The sequence below is a fragment of the Haplochromis burtoni genome, unplaced genomic scaffold (assembly GCF_018398535.1).
Source record: "Haplochromis burtoni strain Fernald_Lab_line unplaced genomic scaffold, NCSU_Asbu1 Contig_6, whole genome shotgun sequence".
NCBI classification, from domain to species: Eukaryota; Metazoa; Chordata; class Actinopteri; order Cichliformes; family Cichlidae; genus Haplochromis; species Haplochromis burtoni.
In genome coordinates this window covers 5,478,676-5,499,484 of record NW_024582367.1, presented here as the reverse complement: position 1 = coordinate 5,499,484, position 20,809 = coordinate 5,478,676, and the positions used below count along the sequence as shown (strand labels likewise).

Here is a 20,809-nt window from a genome sequence, read left to right as displayed (position 1 = left end):
CACACACACACACACACACACACACACACACACACACACACACACACACACACAAAGTGAATTAATGTACTACAGGATTTCTTCCTCTGCCGTACACATCTAAGTTGTGGGGGAGCTCTGGGATCAGATGGTATGATGGCTGAAAAACTGTTTAGAGGGCAGTGAGTCATCACAAACCTCCCACACAAGCCAAACAAAAGCCATGAGATCAGGGCTTGAAACAATCCCATCATCTCGCTTCTCACCACTTTCTAATGCAGCATTAAAACTGTAATCCAGTCATTTGACTAAAAAGCTGAACAGTTGTTTGGAGAGAAACAGAAACCGAATCATTCGGCATTTGTCTGATAGGAAGTATTAATTACAAGCTTACACATCAAGTCTTAACATCCCAGGGGGGAAATTTGCCCTTTTTTAATCAGTGAGACACAGTTTAATGCAGCTTTCTCTGCCTTTCATTAAGTAGAAAAGAGGTTAATGGTAATGCTGTGCATGCTCGAGGTTACACTAATGATCATCATCACCGTCATGTGAATTTCACTGATCAAAATTTAGGATTTACAATCAAATCTGCTGCCCCAAAAACCTACACTGTGAGCTCTGATGTGACACCTCCTCACAACCTTTTTTTGTGCAGGCAGAGAAGGTGGTCCTCGAGATGCAGGACCCCACAACGGGAGTGAAGCTACAGCCTCAGAGACTGGTTATCACCACAATACCACATGCTATTACTGGTAAAGTGGACACAAACACTCTCACATACACTACAGTGGCTTGATTTTTATCCAGCGGCTCGTTGAGTGACTGTACCTGCACAACCTCGCCAGAGGATACCACGGTGTTGGAGCTACAGATTTCATCTCCATGACAACCCCATGGTCTCAGAGACAGAGAGAGGGAAGAAGTAGGAGGTGAAGGAGGAGGATGATGATTGAGCAGGCGAGAGGAAACAAACATGTAGCGCCCGAAGCAAGAGGAATGCAGGCAGTAGGTGGTGGAGGAGGAGAAGAGAGGGAACCCAGACTTCTACGTCACCTGCAAGCTTTGAATGCCCGCAGCTGAATGAATGAAAACATACCAAAGTCTTCTTCTCTGCTGCTCTCTCCACTTCCCTCTCTCACTTTCTTTGCTGTTTTGTTTTCTCTCCATCTCTGATTCCTTTGCTTTTCCTGTTTCCTTTTCTTCCCCCTTCCCCCCTTTCTTTCATCTCACAAGCTTTCCTTTCTTAGTTTCTTTCTTCCTCTTGTTTCTTTCCTTTGCCTTTCTGTCATTTTCTCTCTTCTTCACTTGTCATCCTTCTCCTCCTCCCTTTTCTCCTTCCATGTCTCTCTTTGACATTAGCTTTCTGGCATTTACAGGCATGCACTGATGGACATAAACAACATACAGTATATTTAAAGTTGTTTGCTGTTCACGCTGCCCTTTTGACTAGTGTTGTTTATTTCCATAGATTCTTTGTTACTTCTGACCTTGAGTCCTTTTTCCTCAGGTGAAGACATAGTTGTGTGGTTAGCAGACAGATTCCAAATCGATGCACAAGGTGAGAGATCAGGCAGCTGATGCCATCCCAGTTCAAAGTGTGTGTTTTGATAAAAAGAAGACAGTTTTAGGATGTTATCATGTTAGCTGACAGTGAAAATTGGTGATAGAACCTCATTTATAGCAAATCTGTCTTTTTTATTCAGAGGCGAGGAGTTTTGGCTCCATGCTGGTGGCGTTAGGATACATCTACCCTATACAAGACCACAAGCGTTTAGTGGTCAAACCAGATGCATCCCTGTATCGGTTCCAGGTAAACACACCACATTTTAAAGCTTAGCCAAAATCTCATCTGCAGCAAAGCCAGACGATCTTCCAAAACAGTATTTCTGGCTATGGGAAGATTTAGTTTTCATTGCTGCACACTGAACAGTGTTTTTGCATGTTGTTAAAATGTAAAAAAAGGGATGCACATAGTCATGCAGAAACACAAATGTGGCATAGTGTGCACTCCTGTTCCTGCTATCTAGTGACTCCACAACTCGTGCAAAAATGCAATGTAAACTGAAATGCTTGCAAAGGTCATTTAAGTGTGACTGTTGTTTATTTATAAGAAAACAGAAAACGACAGAACAGTTGCTAATTTATTAGGTGCAAAGCCTAAAAGATTGTGATAAAAACACATCAGTACATCAAATTCATTTAATGTAAAGGTTAGAAAGTTGCTGTGTCTCTTAGCCTGAGCACATAGCAACTTCTAAGAATAATTATGTAGGTAAATCATGTAAGATGATCGAGCTTTGTGAAGTAAAATCATGCACTTCCTGGAAGTTTGTCCATCCAGAAATGTAAAAATGTGAGAAACCTTTATTTTCAAAAATGTGTAAAAATTAAATGGAAAATTCCTTCAGTTTGAAATAGTGCTGCATTTTTTCAGTGCAGAGTATTGGGTTTTTTAAATACTTTTTTTGTTCTTCAAAAAAATGACAGAAAGGCCCTACACTGAAATAATAAAAAAAAAAACATCTTTGTAAAAACATTCACCATTTTTAAAATAAAGGAATTTTCCATATTACTTTTTATGGATGTTTTTCACTATGCATTGCATTTTTACAATACATAGAAATGCCCGTACATTTTGGTAAAAATGAGAATTTACTGTCAGAAAAATTTGGGGATATTTTTAGTCTTTTGAGAGATTTTTTTTCAGTGTGATATACATATTTAATTCTGCATTCAGTCATTATTTTTAATATATTAACTGATTCATTTTATCAATATTATTGACCATGGTAATTTCCCGTTGGTAAATTGGTTCCAGAAAGCGGCATGTGCCAGATTTTCTGTAATGGGTTTAACATCTCTGCTGTAACATGCAATGATTAGATAATAAAAGAGTTTACCATTACAAGACACAAAAACCACTAAAGCGAGGTAAAACCAATTTCCGTCGTATTTATTTTATGATGTGAAACCCCAAATTAGTCTGGCTTTAGTTTCCTGAATGACTGCAAATTGAAAACAACCAACAAAAAACACCCTTAAATCTGCAAGAAATGAATCCCACTCACAAAAACGCTTACTGCTAATCATCACCTCTGCCCTTCATTGTTTGCAGACACCATATTTCTGGCCCACACAGCAGTGGCCTGTTGAGGATACAGATTATGGTGAGTGTATCTGAATGCATCCTGTTACTAAGAATCACTTACCGTTAACATCGATCTATGTTTTTGTTACTGAAGCAATCTACCTGGCAAAGAGAAACATACGTAAGAAAGGAATCTTGGAGCTGCACGAGCAGGTGAGAATTGGACACGAATCCCACGGCAATTAATTTTCTCTATTGGCATTTACTGAGGTGTTGTTTTATGTCCTCAGGAGCAGTACAACCATCTTCACAAGTGGATGAATCATAAATGGGATTTTATAGTGATGCAAGCTAAAGAGCAGTATAGGTGGGTGTGCAGGAAGCTCAGTGATGTCGGGAAGCGTTAAGGGTAACAATGTGTTATGACTCTCTGTGTTTGGGTTGGGTTTTAGAGCTGCGAAGGAGAGAAAGAAACCGGACCGTGTGGTGTTTGACTGTCAGGAGAGAGCCTACTGGGTGGTTCATAGACCTCCGGTGAGAACACACACATGCATGTTTCCATCACTACAGAAGACGTTTGTGAATTTATATTTGAAGACTTAGACTAGCCGTCACTCAACCAAGTCCTTTATGATTTGCGTGAATGAGAATGGCTTTTTGCCACCAAAAGGAGCTGGGCCTCACTATGTGATTATATAAACACATTTATGTCCCCACAACATGAGATAATATAAGCATACATGCACAGATATAGTTATCAAGCCTGAACAGTAAACAGCAGATATTGGTACATTGCAGGTAAACAGAGAAGTAAGAAAGTAAATTGCACCACACTGCAATACTTCCCAGGGTATCTCATTATCTCTACCCATGATGTCTCATTACCACTGCATGTCCAGTCAGAGGAAAAGGGCACAACTGATTAATATTTCACACTGCATGGGAGAAAGTGGTACAGTGGTTTGCACCTTGTGCACATCGAGCTTCTTGTGCTGTGATGCTGGATTACAGCTAGAACAGTTACCAAAGACAGTGACAGCTCCCAACCAAAGACCCATGTGTTCCCCATGAGTTAATTGGTTTGCAGTCATTTGATTAGGTGCAAAGATGTTTGAGGATATTCTCACTTCAGAAACTGCTGATCTACTGGGATTTTCCTGCACAAACATCTCTCATATTGCAGAAATATGTCTTTCTAAAGTTTTGGTTGCATAATATATGTCACCATAAACTGTATGGTCACATCATATAAAGTAGGGCCATAATAAAAACACAGTTAAGTGCATAATGTTAAACAGTTGTGCTTTTCATTGTTTATGACTTCAGCCTTTAGGAAGAATATTGTGTTGACTACTGGTGACCTTTTCAGTAATGTAGCACGTTGTAGCCTGTGCTCTGTGACTTGTGTTGTGTCCTTTCAGAAGTGAGGTACACTATATTGCCAAAAGTATTTGCTTGTCTGCATTCACATGCGTATGAACTTGAGTGACATCCCAATCTTAAGCCACAGGGTTTATTATGATGTCGGCCCATCCTCTGAAGCTATAACTGTTTCAACTCTTCTTGGAAGGTTTTCTATAAAGTTTATGAGTGTGTCTATGGGAACCTTTGGCCATTCTTCCAGAATCCCATTTGTGAGGTCAGACACTGATGTTGGATCAGAAGGCCTAGCTCCTGGTCTCTGCTCCAAAGGTGTTCTTTTGGATTAGGACTCTGCAGGCCAGTCAAGTTCTTCCACACCAGAATTGCTCTTTAATGTCTTTATGGATCTTGCTTTGTGCCCTGGTGCACAGTCATGTTGGAACAGGAAGGGACTATTGCCAAACTTGAGAGCATGAAATTGTCCAGAATTGTCTTGGTATGCTGAAGCATTAACAGTTCCTTTCACTGGAACTACTTATCCATTGTATTGCCAGACAGAGAAGCATGATTCATCATTCCAGAGAGCACGTCTAGGTTGGGCATGCTTCACACCACTGCATATGACGCTTTTCTATTGTACTTGGTAACGTAAGGCTTGAATGCAGCTTCTCAGCATTGGAAATCCATTCCATGAATCTCTCTACATGCTGTTCTTGAGCACATCTGAAGGCACACGTGAAGTTTGGAGGTCTGTAGTGCTCAACTCTGCAGAAAGTTCATGACCTCTGTGCACTATGCACCTCAGTATCTGCTGACCCCACTCTGCCTGCTCATGCCTTGACTTGTTGTACAGGTGGCATCCTATCACAGTACCACGCTGGAATTCACTGAGTTCCTAAGATCTGTGAGTGTTTGCAGAAGCAGTCTACACGCCAGGTGCTTGATTTTATGTCTGTGGCCACAGAAGTGATTGGAACACCTGAAATTAAATAATTTGGATGGGTGAGTGAATCCTTTGGCAATATAGTGTATACACAGAAGACTTTGACCTAATGAGGGTCACTGGCACTGGCACTAATTTGTGTCTCATGGCACATGAGTTATCGCTGCAAGGGTGCTCTGTTGTCAATCCTTCAGTTGAGATTTCCATATGCATGCTGTAAAATAAAGCAACCAGCGGCTTTTATTATATATTAATCAGCTACCAACGTTAAAAGCTGATAGGTCAAGTTCTGCCGGGAATTTTGAGGTACAACTACAACTAACCCATCCGAAGTTCCTAAATCCCAGTTCGATCAAACGTCCTGCTGTCAGACACAAAAGGGGCTCCTGTGTCTGCTGACACAGTATTAGGCAGGAAGTTTAAATGCTGTGGCCGATTGATACTTACAAAATCAGAGTATTAACTGCTTTGCATTTGTTGGTTTGTGTATTTTAAAGCTTTTCAGACAAAAAGGATAGATATTTCTTCCGTCTTCCAGCCTTCAAGCATTTCATTCCTTCTAAATACTAAATCAGATATGCACACTCTTAATTTAAGATGCACAATTTAAAAAGGAAGAAACTTTTGACCTTTTCTAAAAAAAAATCAGTATTCAATAAAAGCAGAAACAGATGTTTCATGTTGAGAAATAAATATAATGACACCTTGATGTAAATAACATATGCTGTCCTTAAAACTTCATCTTACAGGTTCAGATTGATCGTAATGACTGCTAAATGTGATTTAAAGTTAATGCATTTTAAAGCCCCCCGTGGGAAACAAATAAAGTACTTGAAGATGTATTCGTAATGACCAAGAGTGAATTTGGTGATTGGCCTCTTCTTGTTTGAGATGGCCATGAGAAGTACGACACATTATCCGCTGATGATTAGCATTATAAAACAGCCATCTGCTTTAATTAATTAGTCCTTTGGTAAACACTGTGTAATTCTCTTTTGTTGATGTGTATGTAGCCAGGGACAGTGAGTGCCATGGACTATGGACTGGAAAGACTAATAGATCCAAATGCACACGAGGTAACAGGTGAGTCTCTGCCTGACCCGCATGAACATAATTCCTTTCAATCAGCTTATATCCCATAAGAAGCTTTAATGCATTAATGCAGGTACAGTAAATGATATGTATGCTGTTTTCTTTTATTAAAATTAAGGCCTTCTCTTTTCCTTTCTTCTTCTCTGCAGGCATTTCCTACGGCTATGTTTTCAAATCCCAGACTTTTAAGCTGGTTGGGAACACATCTGCACACACTCACATCACCTCATGAATGCACTTGCTATAATACTTGCTAACAAAAAAAAAGTACCTGAATCTCAGCTCAGGTTGTGAAATGATGTTGAAGGTTAGTGTTCACAAGTGTTCATCATGAGTCCAACAATGATAAAGAAGTGATGTATAAAACAGTGCTTTTTTCTGTGCAGAAATACATACAGTGTCCTAACTGTGAAGTCATAAAGTATATGGCTTATTATCTGTACTCATACTTTTAATACATTTTTCCTCAGGCAAAAACACCCGATGACTACGAAAGGATCGTAAGTTTTTTTCTACTCACTCGGATGTTTTATTGATCACGTATAGTGGCAGCTCTGTGTTATTCTGGCTGTCATTTCTCTCCCTGTAGATGATTTTCACCCAGCAGTCCATCATGCGCCCCAGAGTGAAATCATCAGTGTCCATTGGCGCGTAAGACAGTCCCTCATATAAGAAGCTCGCTACTATCTGTAGCAAACCAGTACCCCTCCTATACCCTGGCTGCTCCATTAGCTGTATGCCTTAAAGTAACACACGCACATTAGTTTCAGCATAACCCCACTGAGTGATCTGTAAAGGTCAGACAGGTTAAAGCTGATGAGAAAGTGGGACCGTTGTGGAGGGCTGCTTAAGCTTATTGGTGGAGCCCTCCACAACAGTCTCAGTTTCTCAGTAAAAAAAAGAAAAATACTTTGGCTAGCTAGGAGAAAGTTCACTTGAATCTTTTACTGTGATATATTTACCATGTGTCTTTCCAGCAAATAAAAAGAAAATGAGAATCTTCACAGTAGACAAACATGTATTGTCAAGTGTATTTGCTGTTCTCTGACTGATGAGGGATTAGATAATGTGAGTTATGCCTCCTGTGGGCTTGGCTGCACTTGCTTTACTGTTTCTGTGTGGCTGCATCATTAATGGTTAAAGACGTTTCCTTCAGTGTGGTCGATGGTGACGTGTTTTTCCCTCCACTGCAGGTTGGTGAAATACTGCGCCACTTATAAAGGCCACGACCCTTTTCTGTCCAAGTGTCTTCCCAGCAACCCCTGGCTCACTGATGATGTCACATACTGGGCTTTGAATATGCCCAAGTGCGTAAGATGATTATACTTATAGAAGTCACTGATTTTGGACAATAATTAAGAATATTTTGTTTTTGTTATCTGTGTGGTACAGTGTGGAAATACCCACTAAAATGCGTGTGGAGAGGTGGACGTTCAGCTTTGGAGAGCTCCTTTCAGACCCTCGAGGACGAGATGACTTCAGACTGTTCCTAAAGAAAGAGTTCAGCGGTATGATAGTCTGGTGCAATTTAAAGTCACTGTTGGTCCTGATGTTAAGCTTTCCTTCAGTAGAAGGGGTTAGGAATAATCTGAGTTTATATCTGGTTATTTTCTCTAAACCTACTCAGGTGAGAACTTGGCATTCTGGGAAGGTTGTGAGGATCTGAAGTGGGGCACTGCTGCGACAATGAAAGAGAAAGCAGAGCAGATCTACAAGTAAGAACTTCTTGAAGAATATATTAGTCTTCTGGTAAATATTGAAGACAGTGGAGAAGAAAGTATTATTTGATTTAAAAATCGCCAACTATGTTTACTGACAGTGATTTATGACTCTTTAATTGTTATATTTATTAGTTTAATAGTGACACAAATACATGTTGGACATTCAGTGTTTTTATTTTTTATTTTTAACATTAAATTCACTCAATTATTTTTAATTAATAAAGATTAAAGATTAAAACTTAAAATAAAACTGAGAATTAATACAAATTTTGGTTGCCATCATCCAGAAATAATACGCCTTAGATTAATTACAGTTTAAATCTCTGAAGTTTGCATGTAGTGAACTTTACCTGCAAGTATAGTGTTACTTTAACTGATGATTAAATGATGAAAACAATGCAGTGGATATTTTTTTCTCACATCTTTACTGAAGAAGAAGTTTTTATCTGGCTTTTGAGGTTTTTCCATGTAAGTGTCAAAGCATTTCCTCTTCATTCCTCCCACTTTCATTGATCTCAGGACTTTCCTGGCACGCGGTGCTCCACGATGGATCAACATCGATGGAAAGACGATGGAAATCACAGTGAAAGGTCTGAAACACCCACACAGATACGTCCTGGATGCAGCCCAGACTCACATCTACATGCTCATGAAGAAGGTCAGTAAACATGTCAGTAGGTGTGATCAGTGCAGAGACTGCATAAATTAAAACACCTTTTTGGATTTTGGTTTGAGCTGACTGTGAAGCTGATGGCGCTATGCATGCCCATGCTATAGCAACGTGTGTAATTTGCTCTAAATGGGAGCATGATTTGAAACTAAACATCACAAAGTATCAGATTAGACTTTTATTGAGACCATAAACTCACAAAAAATGTTAACTGGTGTCATAAATGATTAAGTAGCAGGATAATGTTCTCATTGACCTTTATACAATATGAACTTTGTGACCAGATGAGGTGCCCCCTGCTGGCCACTGTAAAGAAAGGAAGTTTAAGGCACTTCTGCATTGGCTTCACTTTTCAGACCTGGATGTCTATGGTTAAATCACAAGGGAACGGTGGGGTTGTATCTGTACCTGTAAGAGACCAACTCACTGGACCAACTGATAGCATTTTGCATTTTGCAGGACTCATATGGCCGATACCTAAAATCTCCAGTGTTTAAGGAAACAACGAAGAAGGCCGTATGTCCCGAGGAACACAAGTTCAGGTAAGAGGCACTTTTTGCATTGAATTTGTGGAGCTTTTCTCAGACATTGTTGGAAGATTTATTTGAAGCTTTTAGTTTGACTAACAGAAAATACGTCTTAGTCACAGCAAAGAGGAATGTTGCAGTCTAAACAACCCTAACAAATATATAACATAAACCTCAAATTTTCTCGTCTCTCCTCCGTACTCTTAAAGACAATCCTGAATTTTCAACTTTCAACTCTTACCTTGTTCCTGTTTCTTTTCCCCTCCCCATACATCATCCCAGTGACTCCCAGTTGGAGCAAAATGCAAGAAACAGACGGCCCAGTCTCAGTCCCATCATCATCCGGCAACAGGAGCAGGAGCAAAAGGCCAAGATGGCCGCCAGTGCCCCTGTTGACATCACACAGGTCATGAGCAAACTCAGCCAACAGGGCAAAGAGGCGCCTCCTCGTCGCACCTCAGTTAAAAATGACTAATTTTATTTGTCTAATTGGAATAATAGTTACATATAATACATGTAATACATTATATGTTTAGACAGGATATAATGTTATATAATAAATTAGAAAACATCTCTAATATGTTGCTATTAGACCTTTCAGTGAAGAGTCATAGACAAGAGCCCAGCTAATTTATCAGCGTGCTGATATATCTGCTGAAATTAGCTGTTTGCTGATCTATTGGTATCCATATTGGTCATGACTGATAAATAAAATTTTTAAAATTTAAAGAATTGAAGTTGTTGTGCCTCATAACAACTTTAATCATGTTTGTGCATTGATGCTGCATAGGTAGATTTTAGGATATGTGTCAAAATATTCGATTTTCAAATCAACACACATCGGTCTTAAAAATCGTATATCGATCAGGCTCTATGTAAACATACTTTATATTTCTGTGTGAGTCACATGTTTGACGTCTTTGGAAATGCATGTTTCAAAATCTGAACCAACCTTTTTTTGCAACTCATGTTAATAAATTACTACAAGAAGAAGACAAATAGCCATCTATTGTCATCGCTGACATTTACGTCCATGTAAGCTGTAAGTGTTGTCTGCTTTTTTGTTTGTCATGATACATTTACTGTGCTGTCCATCTCTGTGCATTCACTGTTGTTTAGTATGTTTTGAGTTGTCTTTGTTATCAGTCATAAGGTAATAAAACATTCATAAAACCACCTCATACTTATGTGTTTGGACTTAAGCCGTCATTTATTCACCGTTTTCATTTTTCCATTTAATTCGATTGTAGCGCAATGCATTCAAATTCCTTCCTTCCTTCCTTCCTTCCTTCCTTCCTTCCTTCCTTCCATTGTTTCTTTCTTTCAAAACCTGCTTTTTTGTGATGCGAAAGTGCAAAGTTAAGACCAACATAAGTTTGCAAATTTACTTAACCATTTGCACTTGTTGTAAACATACGCTTGTTTCTACAGCTTGATCATTGAGATGATATTAAAATGCATATTAACCTTTTAAAACAGCATTTTTCCACCATAGAGTGAGGTATGGTTCTCCGCCTATCAAAACTGATGAGCATTGCCGTTATATTTTTATAGCTTACATTAACCTTTGCTAAAAAGCAGAGTTAAACAATAGGAAACTGAAGCTAAGGGCAAAACAAGTTAAAAGGAGTGTACTACAAATTTATTTGGCAAGAAAAACAAATTCTGGATTTAGCTAATAAAACAGAAACGTGCCTCCATTCACAATGCCTGTGATGCTTAGGTTGGATATCCATTTAAAGTAAAATTAAAATGCTGCAGGCAACAAGCAACAGTGAGAGCTAGAATCAAAAATCTGGGCTACTGCCGACCCTGTGATAGCTCGTAAGAATATTCTGGAAAAATTTTATCAGTATTGCAAAAGCAGATTTATGTGCCTCAGGCAAGGCACCTGCAAACAATTGTGCAGAGTGGGGAGAACATATTTTAAAATACTTTGAAGTCGACAGTCAAGAAACGCATCATAGGCAAATGGGATAACACATTATGAAGATCTCGGGTAATCATCGCAGCACTGTGGGGTTTTGAGACCAACACTGATATCATGGGTTGATGATAAAAGTGATGACTGTTATCGTCATCACTTAAAACAAAAAAGTTGTTATTGTTTTTCCATCTGGAGCAGGACTCACTGTTATGACATCATAGGCACTGAGGCATTTATCCCAGGGGTATGTCAGCCTGAGGACAAAAAACAGCTGGAAAATCAGGATACGCTATCAAAGCCCATTTTCCCTACTCAGTTACAGATGTTATGTTTTTTAAAGTGCTGTGCTCTCTGAGATGAAAGTGTGGTGCTCTAATGTGAGCTTTAATATCATGAATCAGCAAAGCTGAATGCTGGTCAGACCTTTCTTTACTTTGAGCGGACAGTGAGATTGTCTTGGAGGCTAAATATTAATTTCCTGTGGTTACGGAAAGTGAGAGGGCTCTATATTGTTATAATGAAGTTGATGTTATGAAACCTTTTGCGTGTTATGTCTCTTGTTAGGTCTGTAAACAGAACAGTGATGTATTCAGGGAACCATCTGCTAAAAAAATTCCAAACACAGACATGTATTTATCTGTCTGGATGCCCTCTGACTTGTGTCTCTTGCCCTCTGACCTCACAGCTGTGCCGCTTTACCACTCCTGTGCCCCACCTCGCTGTCTATTCTGGCATGACTGACCCCCCCTCCGCCAACGCCTCGCCCTCTCTTCCCTTTTTGGCCCACACCCCAGCCTGTCCGTCCCCCATCAGCGTGGCCTTAGACAGCACCTCTGCCTCTGAGCGGCGAGCGGAAGCCAGTGAGGGGGAAAGTGAAGGGAACCCTGAGGCCCGAGCATCTGCAGGAGGGAACGTGTCCAAGTCTCGCATGGCTCTATCCCTGCGTCGTCTACTCAAGCGTGGCTGCACTCCCTCCTCTATGTTTGCCAGCTTGTCACCTAAATGTAATCCAGCTGCCGGGACAAGCAGCCGCATACAGCCAATCAGCCCAGATGAACCTAGTCAGGCTCCGCCCAGACGGATTGGCAAGTACGTGATAGTCATGCAGGACTTTTACTTTGAAAGACATATGTTTTCCATCATTTTCGCTCCAGGAGTCTTATTTTACTTTAAATTTAGGTGGAAGCGCTGAAACAAGAAGTGAAATAGTTGTAGAACAGGCCCGAGGAAGAGGCTGTTATCTGTAACTTGGACACTAGGACTATTTGTTAATTGCAAGAAAGGAAAAAGAAATTCAATTTTTAATACAATTATTTATTTTTGTTTTTATTGCAAAAATTCATACATATGCAATATTGGAGCTACAGTTCCTACAAAACCAATATGATGGGAACATCTTTGCATAAAAGCTGGAAGTCAAAACTGTCATCTCATATTCAGTTATTTATTTAACTGACACAGCACATGTAAATATTGTTATATTACATACAATGTATGTATTTTAGTCATGGCTGTGTATGCAGACTTTGTATCTAGTTTGGCTACTAAGGTACACAAAGTAAAAGTTTATGTTGCTAACGTGACAAATAATATCAGATCAGCCCCTGATGACCTCGTCTTTTTCTGAAACATTTCTCAGCTTTTTTCAGATCAAAGTGGATATTCCTCCGGAGTGCCGCATCTACCCCATTGAGTCTGAGGATGAGGATGAGGAGAACAGAGCTGTCTCTCGGGAAAGAGTGGGAACCAAAGAGATCATCTGCCCTTGGGAGAGCCTCACTCCACAGAATGGGACAGGCTAATACACTGGAATTACACAGGTATAAAATGGTGGGACCAGACCATAATGTATAACATAAATTCAATCAACAAGAGGACAGACTGACAGTACTCTTTCTGGAATACTCTAAAAATGGCTGTCTAGAGTGGACCAAACATTAACTTGATGAACCTGCCTGCCTGTTGGCTTGAAATGCCCCATTGTCACACATGTTGCAGCATAATCCTAACTTCACTGTCCATGCTCAGAACTTTCAAAACATTTTGTTTTCAACAATATGGCTCAGTACAAAGAGTTTATGCAGGCGTAGTTATGTCCATATATAGCAAATAATGGTCTGAAGAGTGTTTTAAAGCCTTCTTTATGCTAGCATCACATCAAGAAAAGCAAAACATGCAACCTTGTTGTCACTGAAATGGTTGCTTCAAAGACCGAGACCACATCTTACAGTCAGATTTCACCTTCAAACCAACTTTGGTACATCAAGGCAATGATTAAACAGCAACATGATGGGTCAGACTGTTGTCTATCTGCTATCTGTGACTGAATAAGTTTAATGACAGCAAAAAAGCTGTTTGTGATGATATGCTAATTAACTCTGATAAATTGGCAAAAATTGTAACTGTTGCCCTCTGTTGCAAATTTGTTGCCATCTGCATAAACAGAAACTCACATTAATCAGAAATTCACATTTACTACATACATTCTGACTCCACCCAGAACCTCATAGATTTGAAACCGAAATTCTTCAACAAAAAGTCCCGTATTTGCAGCAGGGCGGTTATTTAACTGCAAAATAACACTGTTGCTTGGCAACCTTCCTTTTTGTATAGAAATATTGTCCTGAGAATGAAATCTTTCAGTTTAATATGTTTTGTGATTTGCGTGTTCACTACAGAGGACATAAATAAATGAGTTGAGTCTCAGGAGGAAATGACCAGAATAGATCTGGCAATGAGTTTGTTCAAGTCCACAGAGAACTTGTGCTCATTGACTCAGACGTACTCGGATTGACTGCAGTGTGTTAGAAATCTGTCTGAGAGTGATTGCAATCAGTCTGAGTTGGACCGTGATTGTTTGGAGACAGGTTGTCTCCCATCAGGTGACCTGTGCAGCTGTCTTGCAATTCCCAGTAGCCTCCCACAGGCTGAAAGTGTTACACACTCAGCCTGTGGGTAACCAGGTGCAATCGGTTACTAAATGTGAAAAAAAATCATTGTGCAATCACAGATTTTTTTTAGCAGCAAGGAGGTTGTCATCCTATTTTATACTCAAGTATGACTGAGCCATTACACATTCGGGAAAATAACGAAACCTATAAAAAAGTAAAAGGAAATCCTTAGTATTTGTTATATATTTGCATAGAAAACACTGTGGATACAAAATACGAGTCCAAGCCAACAGGCAGAAAATGTCTTAACACTTAAAATCTAGATTTTGCTGGAGTATTCCTTTAACTACAGCCTTATATTCACCAACCCTTACTAATGTGAGCACCAGCTGAGCCCTGTATTTAGGATAGAGGTGTAGTTTTGGCAGAGGCTGCTCCACATGGAGAACAGGGTGAGCGCTTTCAAAACATGAGCCGTAGCTTTCATACCCAAGCCTCATTCTGTACCTGCTGATGAACTGTAGCCCAACAGCAGCCTTATCCGCCTCCACACACTGGAGATATTTTGCTATGTTTGGTTTGTTGTTGGAAGTTTTTACTAAGCAGGCATCTACACATACTTCCTTAGAGCCAAGTGGACGGGAAAACAAAACAGCACGAATAAAAAGAGATAAACTGAAGTATTTTTGTGATTGCCAAGGACCATAAGTACCACCAGTAGTTCTCAAGAAGTACATGTTTACATCCTAGAGTGTGATAATCCAAAGCAGACATCTGTAGACTCTGCTTCCACACATGCCTGCTAACTGATAATGTACCTATATATCTATTAAAGTCGAGATGTGTTCTTGTGATGCGAAATAGACTTAGATGCCTGAACCCTAGTTTACTTACCTCTTACGCACATGTGAAATGACCAAATAGATGCGTTTCAGGTCAAATGAGAGCACATGAGCAGCTTGTCTACATGCTACTATTTTTGCTGATCTACTCCTGTGAGACGTACGCTCTTCATGCATGAAGGGTTACTTTAAAGGGAGTCGGTCAGTAGTTTTTGTATTTGACTCCACTGCTGTTTTGTACACTTTGTGTAGCTGTTGTGTACTGTACACTACTCTGAGTGAGGTGTTGATATTTTTCCCCTCACTCACAAGTCTCTCCTGTATGAGGGACAACATGGACTTACTGTCTGAATGTATTATCTTTATCATGTTTACAGATGCAAGAATGTGAAAAAGACCTTAAATTTGTTGTATTTGATATGTACATTCCATGGCTTGTGTCAAGTGCCTCAATAAAAGATTGTCTTTGCAAAAAGGTTCACCTGAAATCTGGGTGGACTGGCCTTTTAAACTATTTTTAATGCAACTTTCAGAATTTTATTTTTTTATTGTAGTATGCAAATAAAAAAATTGAAATCAGGGGGATAATATGATAAAATAGCACAAAATTTCGTCGCCTCCCAGCATGAAGGTTCTGGATGTGAATCCACCACCTGTGTGGGTTCACACTGGCATTTTCCCACAGTCCAAAACATGCAGTTATTGGGGTTGGGTTAATCGGTAACTCTAAATTGCCCATAGGTGTGAATGTGAGTGTGAATGATTGTCTTTCTGGTTGCCCCCCAGCCCCCCATGACCCTGAAAAGGATGAGCGTAAGAAAACTAACTTCAATAGATGCCTCACTCATGTTTAAAACTTCTAAATCTGCACAAAAAAGCACAAGAAAAAAAGCACCATTCTTAAAACAAGTGGTTCTTAATCTGTATGCTGCAGAGCACTTGTAGGTGGGGCTTGGACAATCATGGGAAAACATCAAGTTAAAGTAAGCTGAAGAAATGTTGTTACAAAAAATAAACAAGAATCTTCTATTGCAATTATACCAACCCTTATTTTACTTTATATGGTCTTTTCAAAGATGGGGACAAAGTCTGCAACCACTCACACTCATTTGTCATTTTTGGTGCATCAAGATGCTGATAAAATGGCAATAAGATGGAATCAGTCTTCTAACAGGTGTCAAGTTGGCAATTACATGCAAGCAGTTTGCGATAATATGGAGATTTACTGTGATAAAATTGTTGCACATGTAGTGACATAGTTGTGGCAGGACAGCAATTTAATTGCAAAATGACATTGCTTTTATATAAGAATATAACCAGATTACAACCAGTTGAGTAAAAACAGCACAGACTGTCATCGGCCTATCTGCATTTATAAATTAGATTGCAATTATTTGCAGTCAGTGTGAGTCAGACTGTGACTGAGAAAACAGGTTGCCTCCCACAATGAAACCTTTGCAATGTAAAATAGTTGCTCAGAGTGTGAGGGTGTTGCATGCTCGATCTTGATAAGTTGGTTGCTGCATCTGCATGCAATTGGTTTCTTACAGCACAAAAATCAATCACTATACCACCGCAAGGTTGTTGTTCTATTTTCATTCTAGTGTGACAGAGCTGTTTCAGTTCACCGATGTGCTTGATTTGCAGCTGGACTTCAACATTAAATTGAATACGTATGAACAAAGGCATGCCTTAAACATGCTAAAAGGTATTTTCTTGTTCCACTAAACAAATCGTTTGTTCTCGTGGTAATGAAAATAATCAGAAATCAACAGTTCCTGCAGAGTATGGTGGAAGATTTAAAGATGTCCACCTATTTGTGTTGTCAATATGTTCATGTATGCTTAAAAAAGTGATTTGTTTTTGTATAACATATTTTTTTTTACTCTTTTGATATTAAAGGTTGCCAATTGCTGACCTAAACAAACAGTTTGCAAACATTAACCAAAAGCACCTTAAACTACTCATAAGAACCCCTGCTCTCTAAAACAAAGTACATTACAGTTTTTTCTGATGGCTTATGCACATTTTTTGTAACTATTGGCTGTTTTTGCAAAACTCTACACACAACTAAGAAAACCCTTCACCAAAGCAGCAAAACATTGTAGTTGTCCTGCAAAAGCTAATAAACCTTGCATAACTCTCCAAACCTTTGTAAAAATGGTATTTTTTTTATATCAAACAGTTAACACAAGCCATCACATTAATAAGCACACAATGCACCAACTACACACTGATGGCATGAATAAAAACCACAACTGGCTTTTGCTTTTCTGTGCACAAGGTAGGCCATGTCAATTTGAGGTCATACTTTTGTCATAGGTCCGTAAACACAGAGGGATCCGAACTTCAAGTACTGGTGTTTAGTCACACACATCAAAACAAACACAAGTGTTTATTTCGAAGTCAAAACAAAATAGTAATTTCAGTGAGGAAAAAAAGAAATCAGTCTACATTGTGTCGTCTCTCTGGGTCCGGCCACAAAATTTCATCTACATCACATGCAATGTCCTCTAGTCCAAGGCACCGGGGAAATTATCTTCTGGAATGGTGTATCCAGGCCTGACATGATTCCTAGTCAATATCCCCACATGCCTCCTCCATTGCCTGTAAAAGGGCTATGCGTTGATGGGGATGACGGTCATAGACCTTTCAGCGCCAGGCAGAGAAGAACTCTTCAGTTGGATTCAAGAATGGAGAGTATGGGGGGAGGTTGAGTACAGTGAAGAGTGGGTGATCTGTAAACCAGTTGCGGACCAAAGCAGCCCTATGGAAACTAACACTGTCCCATATGATGACGTATCTGGTCTGCTCTGGTCTCTGAACATTAGTGAGCATGTCATGTAAGGCGTCCAGGAATGTAATAATGTGTGCAGTGTTATATGGGCCCAGGGTTGCATGATGGTGAACAACACCATTTTGACTTATAGCTGCACACATAGTTAATGCTCCTGCCACGTCTCCTCGTCAAAAGGTACTCTGTAGATTTGTTTCATTCGGATTTTGTTGCGGGCAAGTACACGACCCAATACAGAAATGCTCACATTTTGTATGTTTTGCCCCCAGCATCTGGTCGTCTAGCAATTCTGTAAAGGAACAATTTCAGTGTTTTTACATCTATGGTATTGTTGTGTTTCTCATTAGCATATGGCAGTGCTACAAGTCTTAGTGCAAAGTGACTGTACTAACCGATTCTCATTTTGAAATGTCCTTATGATGCTTGCTACAGTGTAGCGGCTCAAGTTAGGCTGAACCCATTGGCCAGCTTCCCTCAGGGTCGTTCCATGGTTGATTACATGGTCCACTATTGTAGCTCTGATGTGATCAGCAATTCTATTTCTTACTCTTCTTACCCTTCCTCTCCCCCCTCCTCATCCTCCTCTTGCTCCTCCTTGACCTCTTCCTCTAACTTCACCTCCTTGTCGTCCTCTTTGTCCTACTTCTTCACCTCCACATCCTCTTCCTCGGCCTCCTCTACTTCTCACTCTTCTCACTCTTCCTGCTCCCTCCATTGTACTCCACACAGACAGCTTACCTGTAGCTTATTTATAGTGCTGATTGCAAAGTGAACTAATTATCTAAAACAGTTTTCACATGTGACAGTGTGCCAGACAGTTGGCAAAGTAGTGTAAATAATAGCCATAAATGTGTATAGTTTTGCTAGGAGTGCGTTGATCATTTGGAAATTGAGTGTAAAGCAGTGAGTTGTGTTTACAGTTCTGCAAAAAGAGTGCTGTGCAGTGGATTGTACCTACAGTTTTGCAAAGTGTGTGTTACAAAATGGCAAACTGAGTGCAAAGCAGTGTTTGTGCTTTTAGTTTTGCAAACTCAGTGAGTGGTTTTAGTATTAATAGTTTTAGAAATTTTGTGCTATAAGAATCACAGTTAGGGTTTAAGCACTCAGGAAAAAACTGTAATGTAAACTTAAAGCCTCAACAAGTGTTCATAACATTGTTTAACCACTGGGAGGCAGTACAGCAATGGCAATAGGAACCATGTTAGGTCTCTGAAAGCTGATTTTATTTTTTTATTTATTTATATATTTTTGTTAGAAAAACACACTATTTCTGAGAGTATTTTTATGCTATATTTAGATTATGCATGTTATGCATGTAAGTGTTATTAAACACAGGGGACTTGGGTGTTAGGCCTTATGCAGAAACACCTCTTCTGCTATGAACTCCCACATAAACCTCCTGTTAGTTTAAAATGTTGGTAAATGTATGGAACATTTTGCAGTTACCAAGACATTACTATAAGCTATTTGCTATATAAGAATGTTTGTTTGTGGGAGACACCACCTTCCATCTGTTGCACATCTCCCTGACTGATCTATAGAGACAGAGCATCACTGAGGTTACTGAACTGAACCTAGAGCAGAGCTTTGATCTGTCTGCGTGTTTGGCGTTGGTCGCTCTGAACAGAACCATCCGATTGTTGTCTCACAATACCCACAGTGGGACATTCACAAGCAGTCCATTCATTCATTAGCTCACCAAGAAGGAGGGAATTTATGCAGCATGGTTAACATTCATCTGAGGGGTGCATATATTAAAATACATTTGTGTGGAAGCATCTTTTAATGATGCCCTTGGAGTTTGGTTTTACACCTGAATCATTTTTTATTTTAAAAAAACCCCAACACGTATCATACACATCATAATCATGGCTTGTGTTGTTGTTGTTTTTTAAGAATAGAAATCAGTGTTCTTGTCACACAGTCTCAGCCAGACAACATTTGTACATTTGTTCATTATTTGTTTGCAGCCTTCAACGCTTTGATCTCTCCGTTTCTACTGCTGGAATATGCGGCTGCAATGAAAGAGAGAGAAAAACAAAAACAAAACACTTTTCAACTCAGATATTTCATCCATAATGTAAAAATGCAACATCCTAGTAAGCAGGAAGTAGAAAAAAAAATCAACATTTAATTAAAAGAAGATGTTAATTGTGATATTTACTCCAGTTTGATGTCCGCTGCCTCCTGAGAAAAAGGTGTGTCTATTTAGATCGCGAACATGCAAATTACTCAAGTCAAGAATAAGTTCTTTTAATAATCTACCCTTTTCATTTGAGTCATCTAAGGCTGTCTTTGTCATTTCAGCTTGAGATGAAAAAATAATCAAAAAAGAGGAAAAAAGCCTGAACACACAGACACACACACACACACACACACACACACACACACACACAGGCTCAAATAGTCTCCACAGACATAAACATGTGTCGGCTGTTTTGTGACCTCGCTGTGACATGATGAATGACCAAATCAGAAGCGTAATGAAATGCTGCACAATCGCCTGCTGCTTCTCCGTGTATGCAGCCCGTGTGTGCACACATGTATATGCGATGGTGTGCACGCCCAGGACTTTAATCAGAATCACAGGTGACCTGGCTTCTCACCGAGTCTCCTAGGTTTGACAAGAGCAGATAATTACCAGTGACCTCCCACCTAGTAAAATCAAACAAGGGCAGAAAAGTGAAGATAGTGGTGAGAAGAAATGACCTTGAAACTATATGGATTTACTCGCAGCTCCTCACCCGACTCCCTCTGTTGGTCTTTAACCTCCGACACAGATTCTTAATCTGTTCTAATTTTTCATCCCTTCCTCGGTAGGTGTGGCACTGCGATCACTGTCTGAGAAATACTTTGCTAGTTCAACTCTGTGAAGACTGGTTGCACAAGTTTAGGAATTCTAGCTCCATAAAAAAAAACCCTGATCTCAGACCTCAAGCTGAAGGCTAGCAGATTTGTTTGCAGATT

The 20,809-nt window shown here is 39.6% G+C and overlaps 1 protein-coding gene across 3 annotated transcripts in view; it reads left to right on the top strand.

Annotated features, from left to right (window-relative positions):
- The window catches only part of LOC102295621 (regulator of G-protein signaling 9), a 16,755-nt gene extending 1,222 nt beyond the window's left edge, over positions 1–15,533 (top strand). Inside the window, exons 2-19 of one of the 3 annotated variants that reach the window (XM_005913534.3) lie at positions 638–734; positions 1,490–1,540; positions 1,686–1,792; positions 3,098–3,149; positions 3,225–3,283; positions 3,361–3,437; positions 3,523–3,604; positions 6,389–6,451; positions 6,938–6,967; positions 7,057–7,118; positions 7,661–7,774; positions 7,860–7,975; positions 8,095–8,182; positions 8,708–8,846; positions 9,318–9,400; positions 9,668–9,791; positions 11,998–12,401; positions 12,952–15,533. In XM_005913534.3, the coding sequence (XP_005913596.1) occupies positions 638–734; positions 1,490–1,540; positions 1,686–1,792; positions 3,098–3,149; positions 3,225–3,283; positions 3,361–3,437; positions 3,523–3,604; positions 6,389–6,451; positions 6,938–6,967; positions 7,057–7,118; positions 7,661–7,774; positions 7,860–7,975; positions 8,095–8,182; positions 8,708–8,846; positions 9,318–9,400; positions 9,668–9,791; positions 11,998–12,401; positions 12,952–13,114 (1,911 nt within the window). In that variant the 3' untranslated portion in view covers positions 13,115–15,533. Of the gene's footprint in view, positions 1–637; positions 735–1,489; positions 1,541–1,685; positions 1,793–3,097; positions 3,150–3,224; positions 3,284–3,360; positions 3,438–3,522; positions 3,605–6,388; positions 6,452–6,655; positions 6,775–6,937; positions 6,968–7,056; positions 7,119–7,660; positions 7,775–7,859; positions 7,976–8,094; positions 8,183–8,707; positions 8,847–9,317; positions 9,401–9,667; positions 10,562–11,997; positions 12,402–12,951 lie in introns of those variants that run through there. The other 2 variants (XM_014335260.2, XM_014335262.2) reach the window with 2 other exon arrangements.
- Positions 15,534–20,809: the final 5,276 nt, after the last annotated feature.